Source organism: Patiria miniata, unplaced genomic scaffold, assembly GCF_015706575.1.
Source record: "Patiria miniata isolate m_02_andy unplaced genomic scaffold, ASM1570657v1 HiC_scaffold_12, whole genome shotgun sequence".
Lineage (NCBI taxonomy): Eukaryota > Metazoa > Echinodermata > Asteroidea > Valvatida > Asterinidae > Patiria > Patiria miniata.
Window position 1 is genome coordinate 3,117,928 of NW_024037050.1, and position 25,463 is coordinate 3,143,390.

The 25,463-nt window shown below is 41.4% G+C and overlaps 1 protein-coding gene across 2 annotated transcripts in view; it reads right to left on the reverse strand.

Annotated features, from left to right (window-relative positions):
• Positions 1-3,749: 3,749 nt before the first annotated feature.
• The window catches only part of LOC119745496 (CCR4-NOT transcription complex subunit 1-like), a 52,999-nt gene continuing 31,285 nt past the window's right edge, over positions 3,750-25,463 (reverse strand). Inside the window, exons 26-46 of one of the 2 annotated variants that reach the window (XM_038221873.1) lie at positions 24,915-25,160; positions 23,731-24,090; positions 22,522-22,662; positions 21,861-22,016; positions 20,769-20,909; positions 20,327-20,431; positions 19,129-19,248; positions 17,868-18,059; positions 16,999-17,147; positions 15,978-16,086; positions 15,444-15,610; positions 14,307-14,541; positions 12,436-12,672; positions 11,526-11,689; positions 10,436-10,553; positions 9,906-10,010; positions 8,582-8,839; positions 7,344-7,593; positions 6,601-6,733; positions 6,305-6,439; positions 3,750-5,684 (exon numbers count right to left, since the gene is read on the reverse strand). In XM_038221873.1, coding sequence (XP_038077801.1) covers positions 5,597-5,684; positions 6,305-6,439; positions 6,601-6,733; positions 7,344-7,593; positions 8,582-8,839; positions 9,906-10,010; positions 10,436-10,553; positions 11,526-11,689; positions 12,436-12,672; positions 14,307-14,541; positions 15,444-15,610; positions 15,978-16,086; positions 16,999-17,147; positions 17,868-18,059; positions 19,129-19,248; positions 20,327-20,431; positions 20,769-20,909; positions 21,861-22,016; positions 22,522-22,662; positions 23,731-24,090; positions 24,915-25,160 — 3,609 coding nt within the window. In that variant the 3' untranslated portion in view covers positions 3,750-5,596. The remainder of the gene's footprint in view (positions 5,685-6,304; positions 6,440-6,600; positions 6,734-7,343; positions 7,594-8,581; positions 8,840-9,905; positions 10,011-10,435; positions 10,554-11,525; positions 11,690-12,435; positions 12,673-14,306; positions 14,542-15,443; positions 15,611-15,977; positions 16,087-16,998; positions 17,148-17,867; positions 18,060-19,128; positions 19,249-20,326; positions 20,432-20,768; positions 20,910-21,860; positions 22,017-22,521; positions 22,663-23,730; positions 24,091-24,914; positions 25,161-25,463) is intronic. The other variant, XM_038221880.1, reaches the window with a different exon arrangement.

Genomic DNA, 25,463 nt, shown 5'->3' on the forward strand with positions numbered 1-25,463 from the left:
TTTTGCGTGTCGGAGCGGGGGGGGGGTGGTATTTCGCATTTCTTCAGGGATTTCGATTTTTTTTTTTTTTTTTTGGACAGAGCTGGGGGACCCTCCCCCCGGATCCGCCCCTGCACCTCCTCGATCGTTTTGCGCAATGCATGATCGAGTGCAATGACATCGGGGATGACCCTGCATTTCTTCAGAAGCTTTCGGCAGCAGCACGCGCCTTCCGCCGCTGCGCCCCCCCCCCCTCCCGTCTTCTGCAAAGGCTAACCCCCTTGCAATTTTTGAATTCTCCAAACTTCCTGGAAAGACTCGTAAAACACCCTGGAACACATTCAAACTCGATTTAGGGACAGATATATCAGTAAAAAGAAATTCATATTTTAGCCAATTTTTATGAAAACTGCAAGGCTAACCCCTTGCAATTTTTGTCAATTTTGGTCAAAAAATGAAATTGCTCCAAACTTCCAAGGACTCCTAAGGGACCCTAGAACGCAATCCGACTCGATCTAGGGACAGATATATCTTGAAAAAAAATTCATATTTCGCCAAATTTTATGAAAAATGTAAGGCTAACCCCTTGCAATTTTTGTCAATTTTGGTCAAAAAAACCTCGAACACATTCCAACTCGATTCAGGGACAGATATATCATTAAAAAGAAATTCTTATTTTGGCCTAATTTTAATAAAAAATGTAAGGCTAACCCCTTGCAATTTTTGTCAATTTTGGTCAAAAAATTAAATGCTTCAAACTTCATGGAAAGACACCTGAGGGGACCCTCGAACACATTCCAACTCGATTCAGGGACAGATATATCATTAACTAGAGATGTGTTTGTGGACAAACACAAGCTGTTTCGGATATTTGAAATACTCTGAGCACGGGATGTACAATCAGTGACGTCACTATAAATGTCATCTATAACAGCACATTATAATATGTACATCTCAAGTTACAACCAAATCGAACATTTTAGTTCTGTAGATATAGACCTATAAAAGAATAAAATGCCCCTTTAAGGGACTTCACATGACATTTGATGATGATGTCACTTCAATTTCCATCTATAACACATCCATGTGAATATGCATACCAAGTTTTAACCCAATCAGACTTGTACTTCCGAAGTTCAGTTTGAAGAAAAACGTGTACAAAACCAATGGGGAAACAATGCATCTTTAATGTGATGTAACCTGACACCTCATGACGCCACGATGACGAATTTCTTCTAGTACCATCTATGGGTACTGGTCTAAGTGTGTACTAAGTATAAAGTCGATCAAATTTACGAAAGTGCCAAAGTGGAGCGTTTTAAATCGTGTACAAAACCTATGGGGAAAATGTGCATCTTTAATGTGAAGTAACGTAACACCTGATGACGTCACGATCACGAATTTCTTCAAGGACCATCTGTGGGTGGTGGTCTTAGTATGAATTAAGTTTAAAGTCGATCGGATTTACGAAGATGCCAAACTGGAGTGTTTTAAAACGTGTACAAAACATATGGGGAAAAATGCATCTTTAATGTGACGTAACCTGACACCTGATGACGTCACGATCACAATTTTTTTCTAGGACCATCTGTGGGTGGTGGTCTAAGTATGTACCAAATCTGAAATCAATCGGATTTATAAAAGTGGCACAGTGGACTGCCAGAAGAAACGTGTGTTAAACCTATGGAGAAAAAGTCTGAAAAAGGAGAAAAAAAAAATCTTAACGAAAACAAGAGCTGTTTCGGTGGGTCACCGAAACAGCTAAAAAGAAATTCATGTTTTAGCCTAATTTTATAAAAGAAAATGTAAGGCTAACCCCTTGCAATTTTTGTCAATTTTCGTCAAAAAAATGAAAATGCTCCAAACTTCCTTGAAAGACCCCTAAGGGCCCCTGGAACACATTCCATTTCGATTTAGGGAGAGATATATCATTAAAAAGTAGTTCATATTTTAGCCAATTTTTATTTTAAAAAATGTAAGGCTAACCCCTTGCAATGTTTGTCAAGTTTGGTCAAAAAATAAAACTGCTCCAAACTTCCTGGAAAGAATCCTAAGGGACCCTGTAACACATTCCAACTCGATTTAGGGACAGAAATATCATTAAAAAGAAAATCATATTTAGCTAATTTTTATGAAAAATGTTAGGCTAACCCATTGCAATTTTTGTCAATTTTCTTCAAATTATGAAAATTCCCCAAACTTTCTGAAAAGGCTCGTAAAAGACCTTGGAACACATTCCAACTCGATTCAGGGACAGATATATTAGTAAAAAGAAATTCATATTTTAGTCAATTTTTATTTTTAAAAATGTAAGGCTAACCCCTGGCAATGTTTGTCAATTTTGGTAAAAAACGAAAATGTTCCAAACTTCCTGGAAAGACTCCTAGGGGACCCTCGAACACATTCCCACTCGATTTAGGGACAGATATAATTATCATTAAACCACATATACCTAGGAGCAGATCCAGGAATTTTCGCGGGGGGGGGGCGTTGTCGTCGGCAAAAAAATCTGAAATATTGAGAGGGTTGTTTCTCAGGACACTTGGCCTCCGAAAATCAACAGGGGGGGGGGGGGGGGGGGGGGAGGAGGGGCTCGTATCATACTCTCAATGGGGGCGTGCTGTTCAAATCCGACGATTTTTAACACTATATCACAGCATAGTGTAAATATACCCACTAACTAAGCTGGCTCTGTTTGGATTTTGTGCAAAGGCTGACATTATTACCGGTACAAAATTTGTGGGTGTCACAGCGGGGGGGGGGGGGGGGGGGGGTGTACATTTTGATACATTGGAAATACAAACAAATTTTGACACATCTGTGCCTAATACCAATGCACGGAGAATCTTTTTCGAAGAAAAGTGAAACCAAGATCGCCCAAATCGGTCCAGTAGCTTTTGTTCTAGAACCTGTTTTGTGAAGCAAGGTGGGGGTCATTTTTGTCTCGATGAATTACTAAACTTCGCCCGGGAATTCGACTTGCATTGTAATTAATAGAGGGATAGTTATGTAATAATAGTACCCACATGAAAGAAATGTGCTTCACAAAAAAGGCTCTGCAGCACAAACTACTGGACCGAATCGGGATATTCTGGTATCATAATTCCTCTAAAAGGATTCTCCATGAATTGGTACAGGCAGTTTGAGTCTCAAGGTAGTGGAAGTATGCCGTTACGGTTTGTGTTGACCACCCTGTATAACGAGTTTCATTCGGTAACCGTTTCCAGAAATCTTTCTTCAATTTCTTTTTCAAAGCATTACAAAACTCTGACTAGTACGGTAAATAAAAGGTCTTACCATGAAAAAAAACCTTCTCACATTAGGCCCAAAAAAAATATTTGGTCTCTGGTCAGACCAAAGTTCCGGAATTGACGCGGCCACGCGTCTTTTTTCTTTTTTTTTCTTGTTTCTTCTCTTCAAGCTTGGATTGTACAGACAAGGTGGGGTACTATTTTGCTTTTTTGGTGTCCTCATGAACATTGGTGTCCTCCATAATTTGCCTTGGTGCTTTCGATCATTTGCCTTGGTGCAATTTCCCATTCCTTGGTGCTCTTTGGTAAACAAAATTTAGGGGCGGAAATAGAGGGCGCTGTTGGAGCTACCGCGGAACATTTTGGAAAAAAAAAGATCGACGCGCATGATTAAAATCGACGCGCGCGCTGACCAGAGACCGACTTATTTGTTTTTTGGCCTTAGGCATAACGACATGACAAACGAACTGACAAGAACATGACAAACGAACTGACAAGAACAATATGAACACACTGGGCTAAATGCTGAAGTAAAGCTTTTTTTAATTCGTCATAATATGAAGCAGACAATTATATACGTCAAGGTCTTATATGTACAGGATTTGCAAACAAGTGTTTATCAAAAAATGGAATCAACTGCCACTACAAGGGCATCACGTGGCTTACAATCTCTGAAAACACAGTGTCCCTTAATTTATGTTAATACCAAAAAGTGATACCAACTTGACCATATATGGAGAATTAATGGTATCCCATAATACTTTGGTGCTTAACAGGTGCCGTATTGTTAAAGACATGGATACGATATGGCCCATAATAGTTTGAGCCTGAAATCTTGCAAGCTCATCCAAAAATCGTGTTCATGTTTCTTTCAATGCTTCAATTGGATACGTAAATAATTCGTTTCCTTTAAGGTTACTTTTTCAAATGAGATCTTAATGTTTACACAACAAATGCCTGGAAATATCTGAGATGGTTTACTGAAAGGCTCCTGTTCTTTGGAAAAACCCATTCAGGTTGGAGGATTACAACATAATAAAGTGAAAAATTACTGACTTTTCACCGGTTCAAACCTGCCAGAAACCAAATTTTTTAAAGGGTACTCCACCCCCTCCAAAACAAAAATAATCCCAAAATTAACGGAAAAAAACCCAAAAACAAAAAGTAGTCAAATGTTTTCAGATCATCAAGTTGATGTGAAAATCTGACACAAAATCGGTAAGACATGATTAATTCTGTCATTTCCCCACGTCGAGCCAGACCCTTAAACCCTTAAACCCCAACAACACTAACAGTGGTTCAGGATTTCACAGGTTGTTTATAGCGCATCAGTGCGAGTTCAAGGTCTAATGTATAACTCATGAAAGTGTTGCGTAACAAAATCTGGCGCCTAACCAGAAAACCCAAACAATTGCCAGATAATTAACCAAAGTTCAAAATTATACAAATACGACGTTATGGTGTTGAAAAAAAATGTGAATAATAAACAAATTGTCAAGACTCTTTCAATGAACATACGAGCAATCAAATTTATATAATTTTTTAGTGATGAAACGAAAATTGGACACATCCCAAAATGGAAAAGAAAAGAAAATGATTATTGTAAATATTATCTGAAATCAGACTCATCAGAGAAATGTCACTGTAATTCCAAGACAGTTACAATATCAATGATGTTAAAAGGGATTAAATGTCCCCTTCCAATTTGTTATTTTTTCCCTTGAAAAAAGGGAAAAAAACAAACATTTTCTTTTAAAAAACCTTTTGTTTGATGAAGATCACTACAGTATCACATGGTACCCTAAGCATGGCTACTTGTAGTGTGTCTAGTTCCCTTGTACAAAGGCAATGTTCAATATGTACTCAATTCCATCCCATTGGTACCAGACTACTTTTAACATGAGCCTTACTTAGAGTCTCATAAAAGAGTGTAGGAAAATCATTAGGTCTGCTGTCACAGTCCTAAGACTGGTGCTCTCTTTGACAATTAGAATACCAGACGTGTAGTGCATGGCATCTGACACCAACATGGCTGCCACATGCTTTAGACTGGTGCTCTCTTTGACGATTAGGATACCAGACGTGAAGTGGATGATGTCCTTTAAAAGAGAGATCTGGCTTCCAAATTCATTCTCCTTGACCACAGACGTACCTAGTCTTCAGTCACATCGCTAGTAGCCACCTCAACACATTGCAAGACCTTTTTATTAAATACATCTGTACAACAAAACCTCATATACAGCCGGCGTGTACAGCTGCACAGCGGCTGAACACAAGGCTATATATTTCACATCATATTTCCGTGTCTGAAATAAGATCACTGTGTGGTATAGTCCGAGAGGTCGATGGAGGAAGAGGTCAACTGTTTACTCGTGTGCCTCCACCGGTTCCCGGTTCATAACTGGCGCCTGGCTCTTCTGCTGCATACAGCTCCTGGCAACCGACTCAAACAATCTGTTGGTTAACACGAAAGAATCTTAAAGTGAACTTGAAAAGAGACTAACTCAGCATTCCTACATGATGATTAGCACTAGTTTCTATGGTCTAGACTTAGGTATTGTGCAGGGATTAGTCTTATCTCCAGTGTATCTTTGGAGTCGCAGATGCCTCAGGTTTAAAATCTCAGGGCATTCAAAATGTTAATCAGAATTACTTTAGTTAGGAGTGTTCCAGTGAGCCATGAAAAAAGGCTGATCGTACATGTATGTAACAGCAAAAATAAGTTCCACATGATGATGTAAGGATTGCCTCATTCCTTACTTCAACAGAATTACTGTGTTTCTATATTCACACAAAATACATGATGAAAAGAACATTATACACCGAAGTGTTTGATTTGTTTCAAAAATCTTTTCCTTCCATAATAGCAACATTTGGGGGGTAAAGCATGTAACATTATTTTGCCAAAAAGAAAAAACAACAATGTAAAGTAAACATGGGATGGAGGGGGTGGGGGCAAAAAAATCCTGTATCTAAGGCTTAAAAAGGTTGTCAAGTCAAAAACGAAAAAAGTTATGTTAAGGAAATGAAGCAGAGTCTTCTGATAAGAGTCTCTCAGACAGTCTGTGACTTACTTTTCAATCTCCGGGGCACAGTGGACAAACTCATGATTCCAGAACTTGAAGTTAGGATTCCTGATGAGATCAATGAAGGTGATGAGAAGGCCCCATGGGTGTGGTCTGTTGACAATCAATCGCTCTAGCAGTACCCTTGGGGAAGAAGAAAGGCAAAAAAGTAACAATTAATTCTTGATCTTTTGGTAACATTTTAATAAAATAAATTGTGCGTAGTTCGCGTAATATGCACACAAGTGAGTATGTGCATAAAGCGCCCTCTTCTGTTATGAGGATAACTCATTAGAGGGTCTCACCTCGTGATTTGTTCTTGCATTGCCTCCGTGTTGGCCTCAGCAAAGAGATACAGGAGAGTGCAGCTGAAGTAGTGAGTGTGACTGTTGGGGTAACGTAGCTGGTTGGCTATTGCATTCAGGAAAAGATACCGACCTGGATAACATAATGCAAAATCAACACAGTCAATGACAACTCAAAACAAGCAAACTAGTCAATAAATGATGGAATTTTTGACTAGCCTCAAAATATGCTCCAATTTTGACCACAAGTGATTTTGGTTAACTTTACTGTTACACTCTGAGCATTCTGTTAGGAACCGTCCTGGATCCTTCATAATCTGCCACTATGCGGGAATCCAATGGTACACATTTGGCACTTGATCTTTGAAGGAATTGGTCGAGTATTAGTTGCTGTGCTCTACCTTCCTCAATCCTACAAAATCTTACAAACCTTGATTGATTTTAAAATACAGGGGTTGGGGGGGGGGGAGGGGGAAGTGGCTACTTTTAAAGAAGCCAAAACATGTTTTTCAAAGGCTATAGTAAAGGTATTGCAACATAACATTGCAAATCTATATGAGGTTTTGAATTCCCCCAATGACTGTAGTGTGCTTCAGTAGCTCAATAGGATACATGTGCATTAAGATTGCTGAAGGTGCCGAGTTGGAATCCCTGAGACAACTTCTATTTTCCTAAAATGTGTACTTTCTGAAAATCAGGGTGAAGGGATAAAACATTTGGGAAGCAGAGTTGATTAGAGTTACCCTCCGTGTCCAGATCCACCACTAGGTTCTGGAAGATATCCATATGCGAGGAGTGAGGGATGGTGCTCATGGAAGGCGTGCTGTTCTTGCTGTGGATGTACGCGATGGCCTGCGAGCCCACGTACAGGACCAGGGCGTTCATCAGGGCCGTGTTGTAACGCTGGCCGGGCTCCTGAGAGACCTGCAGGTGACCGCGCAGCTCCGACAGGAACGTGACAGTGCTGCGGGTCTTGAGGTACGAGTCTAGGTCCTAGGTTTGCCAGGAGGTTGACGGAGAAAGGAATAGCATATGTTAAAGGGAAAATACAACATTTGCAAACATCAAACAATAAAACTACCAAATCATTTCGAAATACCTTGCTGGACTGTTAGTGAATGACAGTGTAAAGCATCCTGTAAAATCATGGCACCTGGTATACTGTCATTTTCAAGAAAAGTGGTATTTTTGTATCAATTTCCAACGCTGCTCGGCCGACCAGCGTTGGAAAAAACTGGCTTTTTTTCAAATACTGGCCCCAATTGACCATCGCACTTGTTTGCAATCGATTACACACCTATGAACGGGTACAAGCCAGCTAGACTGGTTCCCTGACCTACAAATTCCCCAATGTATGTATATAAACTGCTCCGTTTCTTCTTATATGGAGTCAGGGAACCAGACTACAGGAAATTGTTTGTTTTTCTTGGTTTTTATAGCATTTTCGAACCCAAAACCTCAAAAAAATCAGTGTAACTATATTTGCTATATATTTCCAACCCCCCAATTCCATCCATTTCTGAAAATTACAGCAAAAGCAAATGATGTATATTCCCTTTAACTGCGTACAAGGACAGAAGCATTTGTTCTTGGATGATCATAGCTATTTTGACGGCTACTCATGTGAGACTTCAAATACATCATAAAGCAATCATCGCATCAGCTCCACTTGCCATGTTTTGACCTTTAGTCACTGTACCGCCTGAAACCGCCCTGTCTATTTCTCACTGTATCGCCCGAAAACGCCCCAGCACTCTATGGTTTTGTTGATTTTTCAGTGAATAAATACAATGTAATACAATGAAGTCCAGGTGCTAATGGGTTATATTGATTTTGTCCAACTTATAAAAACTTAGGCAGTCACTCTAATTTTCACATGGAATGTGTCACAACTGAAATGTCGCGCAATGTGAGATGCTGCGTAAGTTACGCAATAAACTTTCATGTAAAGCGGAGTCAACTCAAATCGAGTTGACCTTACCTTCTTGAAAGAGGCCGGCTGTATCATGGCCGAGAAGTTGGTCATGATGCGCGGCGGCTGGGTGATATCCGACAGCATCTCCACCTTGAGGTTGGGCGTGAAGGGGTCCGGCAGACGCATGTTGCGCGGGAACGCGCTCAGGATCAGATTACGCATCTGGATGCAGTTGGGCGGGATGACGTCGCAGAAACCGTAGTGGTAGTCGCACAGGAATTCTGGGAAGTCGTGGAGAAGGACCAGCAGCACCCGCAAACAACCCTAGAAGGGGGAAAAAATTCAGCGTTTCATTTTTTTTGGGAGTGGGTGGATTGGGGTGGGGTTTATTCCCTTTCAGATATATGTAATGAAGTACTGTTAAGCTCTTGCACAACCGACATCAGCAGGAAATGTCAACATTTTCACCCACACCATACAAAAATGTAATCTGAGGATCAGACATTCACGTGGGCAGAGCTACGGTACGAACGTCTGATATATCGTAGCATGTAAATTTTATGCGATCCTGTCCACCAGCCAATCGGAGTGGTCTTTAGAAACTGTCACGTCATTTTGATCATGTTTCGAAATGTGGACTAAGCTGTGGATTGGTCAATTTGGATGCCATGTCTTTGTAATACAACAACGGGTTATGGAAGAACCTATAGAAGGCGCCCGCTGAATGGTCAGATCTCGATGCCAAGACGCAGTTTAATTTTGAATAACTAATCGCAGAAGCTGCTGGGCATATCATAGACCCTTGCTGCTGTGCAAGAGGATATTCCACAGACTCATAAAATTGAGGGTGCAATAAAAAATACACTAAGTATTCCCCTTATAATGAACGTAAACTAAGGAGTAAAAATTGAACGATTTGATGACAGAATCTTAAGGGCAATTGCAGCATTATGCAGTGTCTGTGACAAAGGTTTGAAGAGCTCAGTAAATAAACCTGATAATGTATTTTGCCAATCGTATACATCCATCGTCTTAGTAGAGGAGATTACAGACTAGGAGTTTTGGATCATTTCTCTGAATCATTAATTAGATATCATGGTTAACAGGCTCCGTCACGGACATTACACTTCCTGTTGTAATGCTGGAATTACTACTGAACTGTCTCAGAAATGAGGCAGAATTAACCTAAGCACAATAGTACGGGGCCTACATGTTGGCTTGTCATCCCTAGCGGGTGCCATTTTCGACAACTATACTTTCATTCTATAAAAATATGGTAAGTACTTATTGAAATTTGTCTATTGTCAAATTCGTCATGAATATTTTTTACAACGAAAACCCAAAGAGTGAATACAGATTGGAAACAGATATATTGCTTCTTTTTTTTTACCTTGTAGAGCAATGCAGTGTACTTGGGTAGCTCAGCATTGCGTAGGAATGGTGCCATGAATTTGAACAAGTCAATCAGTAGCTGTGCATACATGGGCCACCCTTGCTGTAAAGATAAAGAACATAACACATATCTTTATTACGAAACTTTACCATCATTGTCACTTCAAATATGGAGAATTCTTCCTATCACAGACAATATTTTCTTGATAAAGTAGGTATCGGCCGGCTCCCTGCACAAACAAAAGAGGTTGCTTTTTTGGAAGGACACACCACGTGCGTGTACTGGCGTTTGTTTATGGTGTAAATCGAGGACACACACGTGCAACAACTCCGGTGAATTGAGGTCAGAAACCGAATCGAGGACTCCTCGGTTGGAAATCGTGTACAAAACCAATGAGAGCTATTGCGAAAAAGTACAAACAAAGGAAACGGGAAGAGGAACAAAAGAAAATCCTTGATTTACACCATAAACCAACGTCCGAGTTCACGTGAGTGTAGCATAAAGTACGCGCCACTAAGTTTGTTTACCTTCTGTTGGGGCAGCATGGCCAGCATCCGTGCTATGAAGATGCGATGTGATATCAGCTCCAGCCAGGAGTAGACGAAACCTGGCGCTTTGGAAGGCCGCAAGACGTGTAAGGCATTGCTGCAAATGATGATAAAACGGACAACATTAACTCCCAACTCCCTTGGCAACATTTGATGAGAACCCTCCTAAATCTGGGTCCGCATGGAAATATTCAATGAAATTCCTTGACATTTCCATGACAGTTCTGGAAAATTAGGGCTTTCCATGAGCAATTCCTATGTTGTTTTGGCATCTTCAGAGCCTTTTGCTCTGGAGGCAAGGGACGCCACTCCCTTTCAGCCTTCCAGTTTGGCACAAGACCGCTGAGCACCACAAAAGCATCACAATGGTGCAAGGAACATGCAACAAGTATAGAGCACACATGCATTCAGAGGAAGTACAGTAAACTGAAGTACAGTAAACTGTAATGCAAACTGGCAGACTGCCATGGCCAAATATTACGCATCATCATGTTTGGATTGTGCAGGATTCCATGATTTTTCCATGGCTTTTTTCTTGGAATATCAACTTTCCATGACTCCTTGTACAAAATTTCTGTGACTTTCCCATGACTGTCCATGATAGCTTTATATTCCAGGATTTTCCAGGATAGTGGGAACACTGGACATTGCTCTACTTTCCTGATAGCTTTTGGGGCCACTGGATCAGAAACTAAACCTTGTTTCAAACCATCATGGTCTCAAGTCAAGAAGACTTGAATCAGTGAAAAGTTTCATCACATCCAGAGACCCATTTTTGTAAAAAACAAAAACAAAAAGTCTTCAAAATCAACCAGAAACACAATAATCCTCCTAATGAGGCAACGGCTATTTCTAATGTCAGCATGTTCTAACGTACTTGTAATTGACAAAACCCTAAACAATGGCTTTTGCAAAGAGATTTTCATAAGAATAAAATAAATCTAAGACTTGGGTCTTGTAAGCAGACAGTTTTCAAAGTAAACTTTAAGATGGGTTAAATACAGATATATATATATAAAGAGAGAGAGAGAGAGAGAGAAAGAGCGAGCGAATTAAAGTTTATAAGTACCAGAAGGCTGTCATAATCTGGTAGTTAATGGCCTCCAGGATCTGTTCCGGGGCGTTGAGTTCCAGCAGAAGCATGTTGAAGATGCGGTGGTACGGTAACTGCTGGAATTCCGTGTTGCGTACCTCGTGGTCTTGAAGGAGAACACCGGCTACAATGCCCAGGACCTAATAACATAACAATGTGGAGACAGGATGCTAGACTATATATATCACAACTCATCACAAGTCACTCACAACCCATCACAAGTCAATCATGACCTCATCACAAATCAATCATGACTCGTCACAAGTCAATCGCAACTCATCATAAGATAATCGCAACTCATCACAAGTCAATCGCAACTCATCACAAGTCAATCGCAACTCGTCACAAGTCAATCATGACTCGTCACAAATCAATCATGACTCGTCACATCAATCGCAACTCATCACAAATCAATCGCAACTCATCACAAGTCAATCGCAACTCATCACAAGTCAATCGCAACGCATCACAAGTCAATCGCAACTCATCACAAGTAAATCGCAACTCATTGCAGCTCATCTCAAGTCATTAGCAACTCATCACAAGTCAATCTCAACTCATCACACGTCAATCGCAACTCATCACAAGTCAATAGCAACTCATCTCAAGTCAAGCACAACTCATCACAAGTCAATCACAAGTCAACCGCAACTCATCACAAGTCAATCTTAACTGATCGTAAGTCATTCACAACTCATCACAAGTCAATCAAAATCTCAGAGCCTTGAGATTTTTAACCTGCTGGATCCTGTCCCTCCGGGCAGGCTTCTCACTTTGACAACTGTTACATGTTGTTACGCTGGGCAGGAGTTCTAGACAAAATTACCCTTGTAGGCTAGAGCTGAGGTGGCTCATTTCCCCCAAGCTTCTGTAATAATCTTGTTACCTTGTTCAGTAGATTGATCTTGGTCACGGCGTTGCTGGCGTCCCCGGAGTGCTTGACAAGGAGCGCAATCAGACGCACGAAGGCATCCAGGGTGTGGAAGCACTTGGCCCTGGTCAGCGTCGGGGTGTGGGCCTGCTCCGCCAAGGCCCGGTAGCACAGGTCCACGCACAGCTCCGTGCAGATGCGGAAGAAACGGGTGATCAGGTCGTCCGTCTTGAGGATTCCCTGCTGGTGCATCTGATTGGTGGAGAGAAGGGATCAGGGATGGATGTCAACCAATCAGAATGGGTGTTTGGAATGGGTGGGGAGCAAGACAAATTCTGTGCTAACCCTGTTATCACAGAATCCTAAGTTACTAGATGTACGCAGGCGCAGAAGCAAATTCCTTCGCTAACCTGTGAAATATGCTTACTGTAAGCACAGAATTGTAAGCACAGGGATATTTCACCAACAGCAAGCAGAGCCATGGGATTTGGCCCTGGATTTGTACAAAGCTCCAGAGTACAATGCAAGTGGAGCTGCTAAGCGCAGAAATTTGCAAATTGATAAATGGACTATGGTCTACCTTCTTTGACAACGTTTGGTGCCACTGGATCAGAAACTAAACCTAATTCAAACCATCATGGTTTCAAGTCAAGAAGACTTGAATCATTGAAAAGTTTCATCACATCCAGAGACCCAATTTTGCTTTATAGGCAATAGAGTATGCTCAGCAGGGCCCAATTTCATAGCGCTGCTTAACAGTAAGCAGGAAAGTTGTGCTTACTATAACAGAAAATCATGCTGCTGCATAAGCACTATTTCATGCGAACAGTTGCGTGACATGGAGATTTATATTGTTACGTCACTGATTTAAGCAAAGTTTTCTTCTGGGGTTAAGCGTGCTTTTGCTGTGCTTACTGCTTAACGGTCCCTATGAAATAAATGGAGGCTCAGTAAGCACAAAGTCGGCTGTTAAGCAGCGCTATGAAATTGGGCCCAGGTTTACAAAATCAAGGCCTCGTTTGTAAAATGGGAGCAGCAAAATAGAAGATCATCCAAAAAACGGAATGATCATTAACAAAAGACATTTGAGGATTTTGGCTCTTATTACACTATCAGAATTATGTTGGACTGTTGGATCTAAAGTTTCTCTATGAGCCTAAGTCCACAACGGACACAAAACAAACTGACAATTAAGTCATTAAAAGGCGGCTTTCACCTTAGCAAAGAATGTACAACTCAACAATCAGTAAGTAGCAGTTGCATCCTGAGGGCCCCAATAAAACCTCATATTACCAAATGTTTCAGTTTTTATTGGAGACTGTCAAAGAGTTTTTTGTTGTTGTCATACTGGGTCAAAATATCTAGACAATTTGAGGTTGTGAAAGGGCTTTTGATGGACCAAAAGGGTAAGCCTATTGTCCAGTGACTGAATCACTGACTGACTGATTGACTGCATCTAAATCCTCCCTCAAGTTGACCTTCCAACGACCCAGAACAGTCGGCGACTGACTTTTCAGGATCAAGCTGCGCCTGATCTACAACTGTCGGGAACATATCAGTTGCCGATTTTTTTTCGACGCGATCGTAACTGCGACGATATTATGATGATTGGCATCAGTCTGTCCTAAAAAATAGAAATCAACAGTTGCAAGAGCGAACTGTGCAAGTGAGTCACAGGTTGACCCGAGGATGGCTTACAGAGGATCCAGCATGTCTAGTCTTGTGTTTGCTCGACAGCCCACTCTACTGTCCTCTAACTGACTAACTGACTGACTGACTGAGCCATTGAGTAGGGATATTGTCCTTAACAGAGACGTTGGGGTTGAGCTCGACTAGGCAAACTAATCTTATCTGTGTGTGTATGTATGATACTAGGTCCTCTTTACCTGGTTGACAAAAGCCGAGAAGGCCTTGGTGCTGTCTTTGCCGCTAGCCGGGGAGTGATACATGCTGACCCATTCCCTCAGCAGGTACTCTGTCTTCTCCCTCAGGCCTGGCGGGTCGTCAAACTCCCTGGCCTGGGAGATACCCGAGTGCATCATAGAGGTGGGTCCCCCTGGAGCCTTGTCTAAGAAGGCTGGGTCGTGATTCTGGCGCACCACCTCAATCAGGTGCTGTAGGCTGTGTCCAAAAAAAAAAGGAAGCAGACTCATTCATAAAGTGGCATAATAACAAGCCCAAAATACCAATTTCTAAAATTAACCCTTGGACTTCCTGATGCTTAAAAATCCACTAGGAGGCTCAGAAGATTTTGAGGGACTTCAAAGGGAACATTGCTCTACCTTCCTTGATAACTTTTAGTGCCGATGGATCAGAAACTAAACCTTTTTCAAACCATCATGGTCTCAAGTCACAAAGACTTGAATCGTTGAAAAGTTTCATCACATCCAGAGACCCAATTTTTAACATTTACTCTTACCCTTCCTGATGCTTCAAAATCCACTAGGAGGCTCGGAGGATTTTGCAGGACGTGGCAAGGTAGAGCCTCGTCACTTATACTTTAAGTTTAAAGTGTTTCCCTTGAGAAGTTTCAGTGCAAAGAAGGAGCCACTGGTCTCCTGCACTGCAGATGATTTTGGCAGATTCAGGAACGTTGCTGGCAATAATGCCTTGGGGAGGGGTTAACCTTAACTAACATTGCATTGATACTAGGAACGTTCCCGAATCCTCCAAAATCCACTACTAAGCAAGGAAACCAAATGGAATGCCCCCTGTACTTTTTTTTTAAAGATACATTAAGTCTCATGTACAGTAATTAGCGGCTGGACTCTTCATTCCTCAACCCTGTAAAATCCTTGAAAACAAGGTGGATTTTGAAGGATCTTGAAGGATCTTGAATGAACTGGATTAGTTTTGGGGTGTGATGGTTGGGACTGGGGTGCAGGTACATCAGGAAGGGGAGCAGTGGGGGTGGGGAGGGGGGCAATGAAGAGGTAGACTGTGGGGTGTAGTAATACATTTTAGATGGACTGGCAGGAGTGGTGGGGGGAGGGGTAGCTTGTCAAAATCTGCCCCTCACTTACCCTTCGGGTGGGTTAGGTGTTTGATTTGCTATACGCATCAGGATATGCAGTGTATTGTACAGGTCGGCCTCATTCAGGATGTTACTTTGTTTCTCCTCGATCAAGTAACGGCGGACAACGTTCATGGCAAAGGCCACCGCTGTGTAATTCAGGCCGTTCTCCATCGACTGCAATGGAACAATCCCGAAAAAAAATACATCAAGAACAATAATATGAATCTAAGAGCAGTTGATGAGGGTTTTTGCTCCAAGGCATGACAAACGTTTTAACGAAAAGTAAAAGCAGCTGTTTTAAAAAACTGCTTCCTTATGGGTGATACACCACTCCACAAATGAATTTGACTTTTCCAGAGCCATTTTTAAACATAATGGAAGTAGGAATGGGCAATGTGAAAAAAATACCACTTACAATAAGTATATTCACTGGGTTTAAGATGTGGCCTCAAACTTTCTTGTATTTGACTGTACACGATATCTGCATCTAAATTATCATTAAGAATTGGCCCACGTTACATGTGATTGTCATGTGACCCACCTGAGCTAACTGCATGTCAAAGGTCTGCATATTCATGAGGTGGGCTCTGAAGAGCTGCTCCACGGCGTCCAGGTTGTACTTCTGTTCACTGCGCGTCTCACACACCACTCTGCCAATACAGGTCAAAGGTTAAAGGTCAAACACGAATAGGTACCAAAAGACATTTTGGAAAATCGCTTTTGTTCTTCCTTTCCACTATTTTTGGTGCCGGAGTGAAACTTGCAGGGAAGCTTCCTGCATCTTTCAAAGTCCAACACTTTGCAGGAACCCTATCTAAGACGGGTTATGGGGTATGTAAGATGGTAATGGGGAATGTAAGACAGGTTATTGGGTATGCAGGACGGGTTATGGGGTATGCAGGATGGGTTATGGGGTATGCAGGATGGGTTATGGGGTATGCAGGATGGGTTATGGGGTATGTAAGATGGGTTATGGGGAATGTAAGATGGGTTATTGAGTATGCAGGGTGGGGTATGGGGAATGTAAGATGGCTTATGGGATGTGTAAGATGGGTTATTGTGGTATTGGATTATGGGGTATGCAGGATGGTTCAGCAGTCCCGAAACCACCGGTATCCTGCAGAACCATAGTCCAATCTCATACAGCTGCTTAGTGCTTAAGTTTGCTATAACGTACAGAAAATAGTTGCTTAACAAAAACAGGGTACCAGCCAGAAACCCATGAAATGCTTATGGCCCTCAGTGTTGTAGGTACTTGTACTCGTACTGGCATACATTTCTGGTATTCGTATTCATGAGAATGTACTTGTACTCACATGTACTCACAACAAAGTACTCATACTTGTACTTTTGCAAATGTTCTCCCACAAGGATCTAAACAATTATTATTAAGGTACTGCAGAAAAAGAAGTTTTGACAGCAAAAAAAAACTTGAGAATAAGTGTACCCATGGAAATTTTGATTCTCTGACATTATTAGCGTGTAATAGAATTCAGAAATTGAAAAGCCCAAATGGAAACAAATTTTATTAGTTTCTTGCGGTAGTCACAACAAACACTCACCGTGTGACCTGCTTATTGGTCCACTGAGGGCCATAGGCCCGTTGGTCTTGTAGCGACTTCAGTACCAGGATGTGACAGTCACGGTATCGCAAGGCCAGCTCCGGGTCCATGGTCTGTGGGGTATACCCTTCCAGGAGGCCCTCAACAGCCTGATAAGAGGAGACAGGGTACCAAACCATAGCACTTTATTCCAAAATTTGGCAAAACCACGCAATGAACCCCAAAACAAATCTTAAGTTTTTGAGATAAGATAAACATTCAGACCCCGAGCGTGAAAACATTTGGGGTGTTGCGTATACATTTTTCAAGAGAGCTGATTACACATGGTGAATAATAAATAATAAAATAATAAATTTGCATTTATTATGCGCATATACCATTAAATGTTCAAATGCGCATTACAAAATTTGAACAGTAGCTAAAATATTAAAAGTACGAATTTGAATCAAACATTAGTCTTAAATGTAAAAAACACTAGATATTTTAGAAAACACTGTCAAAACAATGAAGCGCAAATATTACTGTAAATTTCAAATTTACTTTTATTATTTTTTTTTCTGCAGCAGCTTGAGATCAGAACAATTTGGTCTCTACCCTCACAGATACTCTCTGGGTTCGAACCCACTTGTCATGGCATGAGTCGAACACTGTAACCATTGGACCACAGCGCTCCACAATGCTTCACACCCTGTGTTAAAATTTTTGACCATCCTAGCAATAAATAATCATCACTTGGACTAAGGCTGTGTCCTCATCACTAGGCCACGACGGGCAATAACACACGTCTATGGAGAAGTGTATTCAGCAACTGCCATAAGCCCAAGCATAATGGCCAGCCGAAGCTCCACGTAATTCTGAGGTAGACTAACCTTCTGTAGTACAGCCAGAGCCGTGACAATCTCCCGTGAGTTCCTGGCTAGGACTACGGCTTCCAGCAAGGCATGCAGGACCTGCATGTGTTGGTTCTGGGCCGAGGATTGGATCAAGGCGTGCAGGTGCTGTTCTATCTCGGATACGCACTTGTCGTAGATCTGGGTGATCTCGTCTGTGGCATAGGATTGCTGTATAGATTCAAAGACGGGCAGGTTATAAAAACTTATATTTTTTTCTATTTACATGTATGAATGATTTGATATTTAAGTGTTTGGTTGAGGTACTCGCTGTTGTATCAGAATCAAACTGATCATATCAGAATTGAATATCACTTTGAAGATGCACGCTAGTAAGCAGGAAGTCGTGGGTCTAAACCGGCTACACTTTAACTATTTGTTTTGGCAAGCCCTTGGACAGCACTAAGTATAAAGTGCTTATGAAATTATGTCATTGCAGGGCAAAAAGTAATATTGAAATTTAACAATCAATTTTTAAAATATTGTGTAAAACATCAAATAAGGTCCGATTTTTTTTTTTTTTTAATATTCTCTTCAAAGAGTCTTTACTTTAGGTAGGTTTAGGTTTGGGTGTTAAAGCAAGTACTTTTATACTTTGTGGTTAGATGGTTTAGAATTAAAAGTGCAACATCCTGTATATAGTGATCCCTGATTGCATGTCTGTGGTTTGCTCGGATTGCTGATGTTCAGGGCATGTATGATGTTATCGTCTCTGACAAGTGCACCAAAAAGTTGTCATTTCAGTTAAAATCAATCAGGTGACTGTTTTCAACAGTTCAGAGCTCCCAGCCTACATAATGCAGGATTGACAGGCTGTGACTGTTTTTGTAACTTGATACCGTATGCTTTGACTGTAGGTGATTGATAAGCCAGCAGTACCTACCACTTGCCTGCTTTTGTTGACTGTCGACTGAGTTTGACTAGTCAAAGTGCTTGCTTGAGATATGATCTGACTGTTGGTGAGTAGCCAGTGTAAAATGCATGGCAGGGGAAGCGGATTGATTTTTTGACTGTCTGCGACTGTTCAGATAGCAGGAGAGTTAACGACGCAATACTCTAGGGGCCACAGATTTATATCCTCCTTCAAATTGTTTTCTTTAAGTCGGCATGAAAATGTGAGCAAAATGTATCACATATGGAGTGTCAGAAAGAAAATTGTATGGAGGGTCAGAAAATTGTTTCTGATGATGCAACCACGAGGTGCAGAATTCGACACAGGTGATTGGTCGGTTTTCATTACCTGTACTGGTTTGACCAGGAATCCTGGCGGCTGATTGGCTTCTGGCGTTGGCTGGAAGCCAGGAATGCTGCGAGCAAATTCCTCGTAGACGGCGATCTGGCCGGCTGGCACACCACCAACCTGAGGGGTGGGGAAAACAAACAATAAAACACATTTTACAAGTGTCATTTCGAGAAGGATTCTTTAACCCTAACCTTCCCAAATCCTCCAAACTCCTCTTTGCAAAATGGAGGATTTTGCAGGATTAAAGCTATTATTATGGCAAAAGTGTTTGGTCGATTTCGGAGGATGCGTTGTGTTAAGGTCTTAAATTTAGGCCTATATTATACTTGAAATCCTTCACACTGCTCCAGGATGTCACTGGCTCTGCCTCAACATATCGACAGTGATTGCTGGAGGATTTTGCAGGATTGAGGCAGTGGTCACCCCTCCAAGGACTGCACTCGAGAAATAACAGAGGATTTTGCAGGATTGAGACTGTATGCAATTTTTACATGGAGGCAGTTGGAGGATTTTGCAGGATTATGGCTGCATCCTTGCAAAAATGCCTAGGGAGTTAGGGTTAAAAGGGTTGTATCTTTACAGGAGTCTGGAAGGAGGAGGCAAAGTTCTTAGAAGAGCCTTGCAGGGGCTGTTGAGGTCACAAAGGGTCAGATGATGGCTTGGTAGAATGCTGGACAGAGAAGGTACTGGTAGAAGGCCAACATTGGCAGATACTAAGTTTCTTAGATACATATCAAAGTAGAAGACACGAATGTCCCCAAACTGCCTGCAACCATGTGAGATGGTGATATAGGCTTGAGTTAGCTGACTTCCCTTCCCTGAAATTGTAAACCTTAGTACAAATTATCTGTTTCTCTTCTTCATTTGTCCTCATCAACGTGCAACAAATTGAGATGGGCGAGCTGTGAATCAGAAACTAAACCTTAGAGATGATCACGGCCACTAACAAATGTTAGTTTAATCATTAGGCATATTTTCATCACATTCACAACTCATTAAAAAAAAACAATTTCAAATTTAATGATTTCTTCAAACATTTTATCAGTTCACTAATAGGAACAAAACATATTTTTTTTAATATGTGTACCAGACAATCTCAAATAGTTTTAAATGTGTCATTTTTTCCACTGCCTTTCACTCCCAAAGTTCAGAAAATTCAGAAAATGAACCTAAAGTAAATGGCATGATATCTTACCTTGAGTCGAATCTGTTCAGGCATTCGCTCAGCCTGGTATGTCAACACTACAGGATCACAGTAGCGGCGATTCTCGTTACGGGCGTGCTTGCGCAGCTCAATTTCCTAAACAATTGAAAGCATCAAACTTTGGGATCAAAACAAATTGAGTGCGCAGCTCAATTTCCTAAACAATTGAAAGCATCAAACTTTGTGAAGCCATAGTGTCTTCATAACAATGGAAATGCGTTCGAATGTCTGTCCCTGTTGTCTTCCCCAACTCTACCTTTCTTACCGTTGGGGGTTGGGGGGAGGGTTTTACCTGTGCACAGAGCCCAAGTGCAAAGGCATCTTTATATTCACACGAATGTAAAAACGGAAATGAAAATAAAAATTGTCAATTTACGGTTTTGCAGTAGAATGAATATCCTAATACAGCAAAAGTTATGGGTTCTAGACTTACAGTCGCTAGACGTCGGTCCATTTCGGGGATGGCTTTCTCCACGGCACATTTCTGGATGAAGCAGCAGGCCAGCTCCACGTTCTCCTGGGCCACGACGGTAGCCGCCTGGTCTATCAGCTCTTTGGTCTGGGGTGTGCCTCCCTGTTTGGTTCAAAGACCAAAAATAAAAAAAGACTCATCAACTGAGGGAAAATGGCTTGGCTTTCGGTGAAATATGCTTGTTTTTCATAAGATGAAACTTGCATTGTGCGAAGTTAATTCAAAATTGGGTTTTGCTTGTCAACAACGTATTTGTTTTTTAGTCAACACTGTGTACTCAGTCTTGTCCAAGTGCTTGTGAACAAATTCATAAAACACTCGTGTGGGACTCGAACCCACTTCAATAAACAATTGTACACTGTGGATACATCTAGTGTTTCAGGAGGGAATTGTGAATCAGAACTCTAACCCTCAAGATGATCATGTTTACCGGTCCAATGAGGACCAGTTATTAATAATCAGTAGGAATATAATGTCATCACTTTCACAAATTCCACTTTCCATTCTTAAGTTTCTCAGAATGGACCAAGAATTCCACTCTCACTTCATAATTTTCTCAGAATGGACCGTCGCGAAATTGGCAGTAAACCCAAACCATCTTTGCATTGTTAACCCTAAAGAGGCCGGTCGTGAAGCGACGAAATGGAATGAAATTTAGCACACATGAAGGCAATTCAATCTGAACTTTTTCACAGAATTTGATTTTTCGTAAGACAAAGTGTTTTTTAATTACTGAATTGCAAAAAATAGCATACTGTTGTATATGGGGTAATGCGCTTCCATGGTGGCCAGCCTCAAATAATGTCGCGTGGCACGGTGACTCCACGGTCAATTTTCATAAATTTGGAATCAAAATGATCAAACTCATGAAAGCTTACGGCGAGTAATGCGCATTTGGCGAAAATATTGCCAAAAAAGTGCACCATCCCCACCCCAAGGAAGTTATAGGGTTAACATTTCTAACAGTGCTCGTGACTCGGAGTCTGACCGAGATGCTGTGGCCACCCGACCAAAAAGTCGCAATCTAATTCGGTCAATGCAGGGGTGAGTTACCTTGAGGGCGGCAACACAAGCCGTCTTGAAGTTGTTACTGATGCTGGTCAGGAGCGGCTCGCGGCACGTGATCATGGCCATGCCGGCCGTCAGGTTACGCACCATGTGGTGGGCTGCGATGCGCATGCGATTCTCTTCTGGGTCCAGGGCAAAATCCTGCCAAGAAAATAAAAAAGATTGAAAGATAAAAGTTTTCTATAACGCTGCACGAAAACTACAAAAAAACCTTGCCAAACCCAGCCCAACACAACATGGAATAGTTGTGAAATTGAGAACCTTGCCAGTGTAGTAAGATCCAATGAGTCCACTAGACCAGTTATATTTTATTTTAATAGGAGCCAATCTTTCATTCAGCTAGAAAAATATTAAAAGAGAAAAACCTTACTTATTGCAAAATTAATATTCTATTTTTATAAAGCAAATCTAATTTTTTTTTCATGTACTATACAACAGTAGAGCGTGACTTCACAAGAACAACTAACCAAAAATGAAGTCAAAATTATTTTTCCCTTTAATCTACCCTCTTAATGTTAACATTTACTTCAAAAAAGTTGTTGGCCACCTCAAAAGCTGTAAGCATTCATTTCCATGACAAGGGGTAGTTTTACATTCTGATAAGAGTTACTGCCACATCTACTGTCCTGAACTGAATCACATTTACCTTTCTGACTATCTGCTCACAAGTAGTCAGCGCAATCTTGATGGATCGGTCAACCACAGGGTGGACTAGTTCCTGGACTGCTCTCTCCAGCATGGGCCGCACGCAGCTACGCAGGTGAGGATGCTGCTGAAATAGTGGCAGCTGCGGGATCAGAGAAAAAACAACAACAATCAGGATGACATGCACAACAATAGAGCCTTTGCACAGCAGCCATCTTTGAGGTGCACTGGAGCCCATTTCACAAAAACGCTAGAATTAACTTCTGATGGATAACACATTGCAACTTACAACAGATGCTTTCCATGATTTCAAGAAACTTACGACTGATTGAACACATTGCAACTTTCCTGGTACCGGTAACTTATCGTAAATACGATGAGTATTAATGCCATTGCAAATATAAGAAGTGATTTTTTTTGGAGCCGCTTTTAAGGCATTCTAGTCAAAGAAACAGATCTCCTTAAAGTAGGTTTATGAATTAATAAACTAAAGTCTTGTGAGAAAAAAAGGTAATTTAATTTAAAAATGAACTTCAAATTACCAAATTAATTCAAGTCTGACGTAAGGTTGTTTTTCCAGACAAGTCATGATAACCGTTCGCCATTTTGTGTTTTGATTTTGAAACTTTTTGAGAGAAACTACGGCGACTCTTTACTAAACATTCGATGACTGTTTGAAAAAGTTTGGAAATGCCATATTTGAAACAGTTTGTCGAATGGTACTAAAAATACACTTACAACGCATCGTGCATATGGTGAGCTTAGTGAAATTGATTTCAAATTACATTGTGAACTTTTGTTTTCAAGTTTATCCCTAGACGTTCAAGCTTTTCAAATGTGGTTCAAGGAAATGTGGAAATTATTCAGGGCTCCTGATTAATTCTGAATGGCAATTTTGATTTAAGTCAGGTTGAAGTAAGTTACACGACAAAAGGAGAATCATACATCATACATCGGGGTTTCGAGTTATCCAAATCTGACTTAACAGGAGTTTACTGTATTTAATTTTTCATTGACCTGAATCACTCCGAAGATACCTTACTGATGTTGATCTTTTCGCATTATCGCTCCTAGCTATTTCAAACATTGGAATTTTTCATGCACTAAATTCAAATTGTCAGAATAATCTTGATCTGTGTGACTCTGGAACACCCATCTGAAAAAAATACGTGATAGTCCTGAAGTACAAGCAATTATTTCCTGTCCCCACCTGTGCATTGACAGCAATGTGAGGGGCCAAACCAGTCAGCGACGTTGTGTTCAGATCGTGGAAGCTGAACTGGGGCACAGGGGCCGACGACTGAGGCGTGGCTGGCGCGCCTGACGTAGGCGCCACCGTGGGCGTGGTCACAGTGGACATTGAAGGCGTGGGCATGGTGTCTGTCACCAACGAGGCCATGGAACCGGTGCTGCTGGGCACCGGGGTGGCGGTGTTGGTCGGCATGCTGGATTGCTGGGGCGTCGGGGCCGGTTGGGGCTCCTCGGACGCCGTCTTCTTGGGGCCTGTGAGTTTCTTCTTGAGGTGACGCTGGTTGGCGTAGTCCTTGAGATAGTTGCTGGGCTTCACGTCCTGGTAATGGGGAATTCATTACAAAACCAGAGGTCAGTCACCACAGAATGTGAACTGAATGTCATTAACTGAAATATCAGATTTTTCCCGCGAGTAAAATTAAGTCAGTTTTACCTCCCAAAAGGCATACTTTCTATATATACAAACCAATCAGTTGAATAAATATATCACTTTCATATAATAATGAATAATAATTCAATTTTACCTTATTCTGTTTGGGAGACTAATTTTTTGCTCATGCACACAAGGCCTACGTTGTTACACACTTGTTTAACATATTTTTTGTTGTCATTATGTGCTTCAACAGTAACTGGCAAGATTTTCAGCTTCAGTCTAAAAAACCAAATTCTAAATGCATGTAGCCTAAAATAGATTTTTACTTTAAGTGTGGTCAAAAGTTGAGTAGTTTTTGAAGTGAAGGGGGGGGGGGAGGGGGTGTTGTGCACAAGTTCACTGAGCAGCTAGGCCAAAAAGATTGTTAAAATATACCACTTGCTACGCCAAAATTGTTTTCATTACATCAAATTTGGCTTGTTACATATGTTTTGCCAATCAAGCCTTTTCCATGCTCAGCATTAGTCTGGCTCAGCAGTGTCACTAACCTTTTTATGAGGGACGGTGGAATAAGCTTCATTAGCCTTTTTCGAGATAGAATTGGAATATATAAATAGGCATTATCTTTTGCATTCATCCAAACTTACCAACTCAAAATAGCGCCCTCCTATTATGTGTGCCATATATCACCATGTGGTGATACACGTTCAGAACAACCAATCAAGTGCAGCGATCCCATTATGATTAGTCCAAAAGAAGAATCAACTCACCACAAGGTCCAAGCCCATGTTCCTGCACAGCACCTCCACCTCAAACTTGAGATTGAGCTTGAGGTTAGGTTCCTGGTGTAGCTCCACCAGCACCCCCATGATGGCCATGGTCCAGGGGTTAGGGGGCTTGAAGACACGGCTCTTGTTGCAGGACTCCATGACTTTGGCCACGAAGGGGACCACGTACAGAAGCTCCTGCTGGCCCACGAGGTAGGCCTCTAGGATCAGGGATTTCATGTCGAGCTCCTGGTTAGGGGAAACCAAGAAAGACAGTCAGTGTTGTAGTCGAGTCATTCAAGTCAAGTCAGGTTGGCGTAGCGGTACTTCCCTCGCCTTCTACTGCTGTGACACGGGTTCAAATCCCGCCTTGGCCAACATGTGGATTGGGTTTTCAGTCCCTGCCTGATTCCGTGAGTTTCCCCAGAATACTCTTCTGAGATTTTCCTCCCACTTCTAAAACTGTAATTTCTTCTCATTGTCTTCTCTCTACGGGTTTCTTCATGCTTGTGAGCTACAGTGTCTAGAGCGCTTTTGAGGAATCCTTGGTTT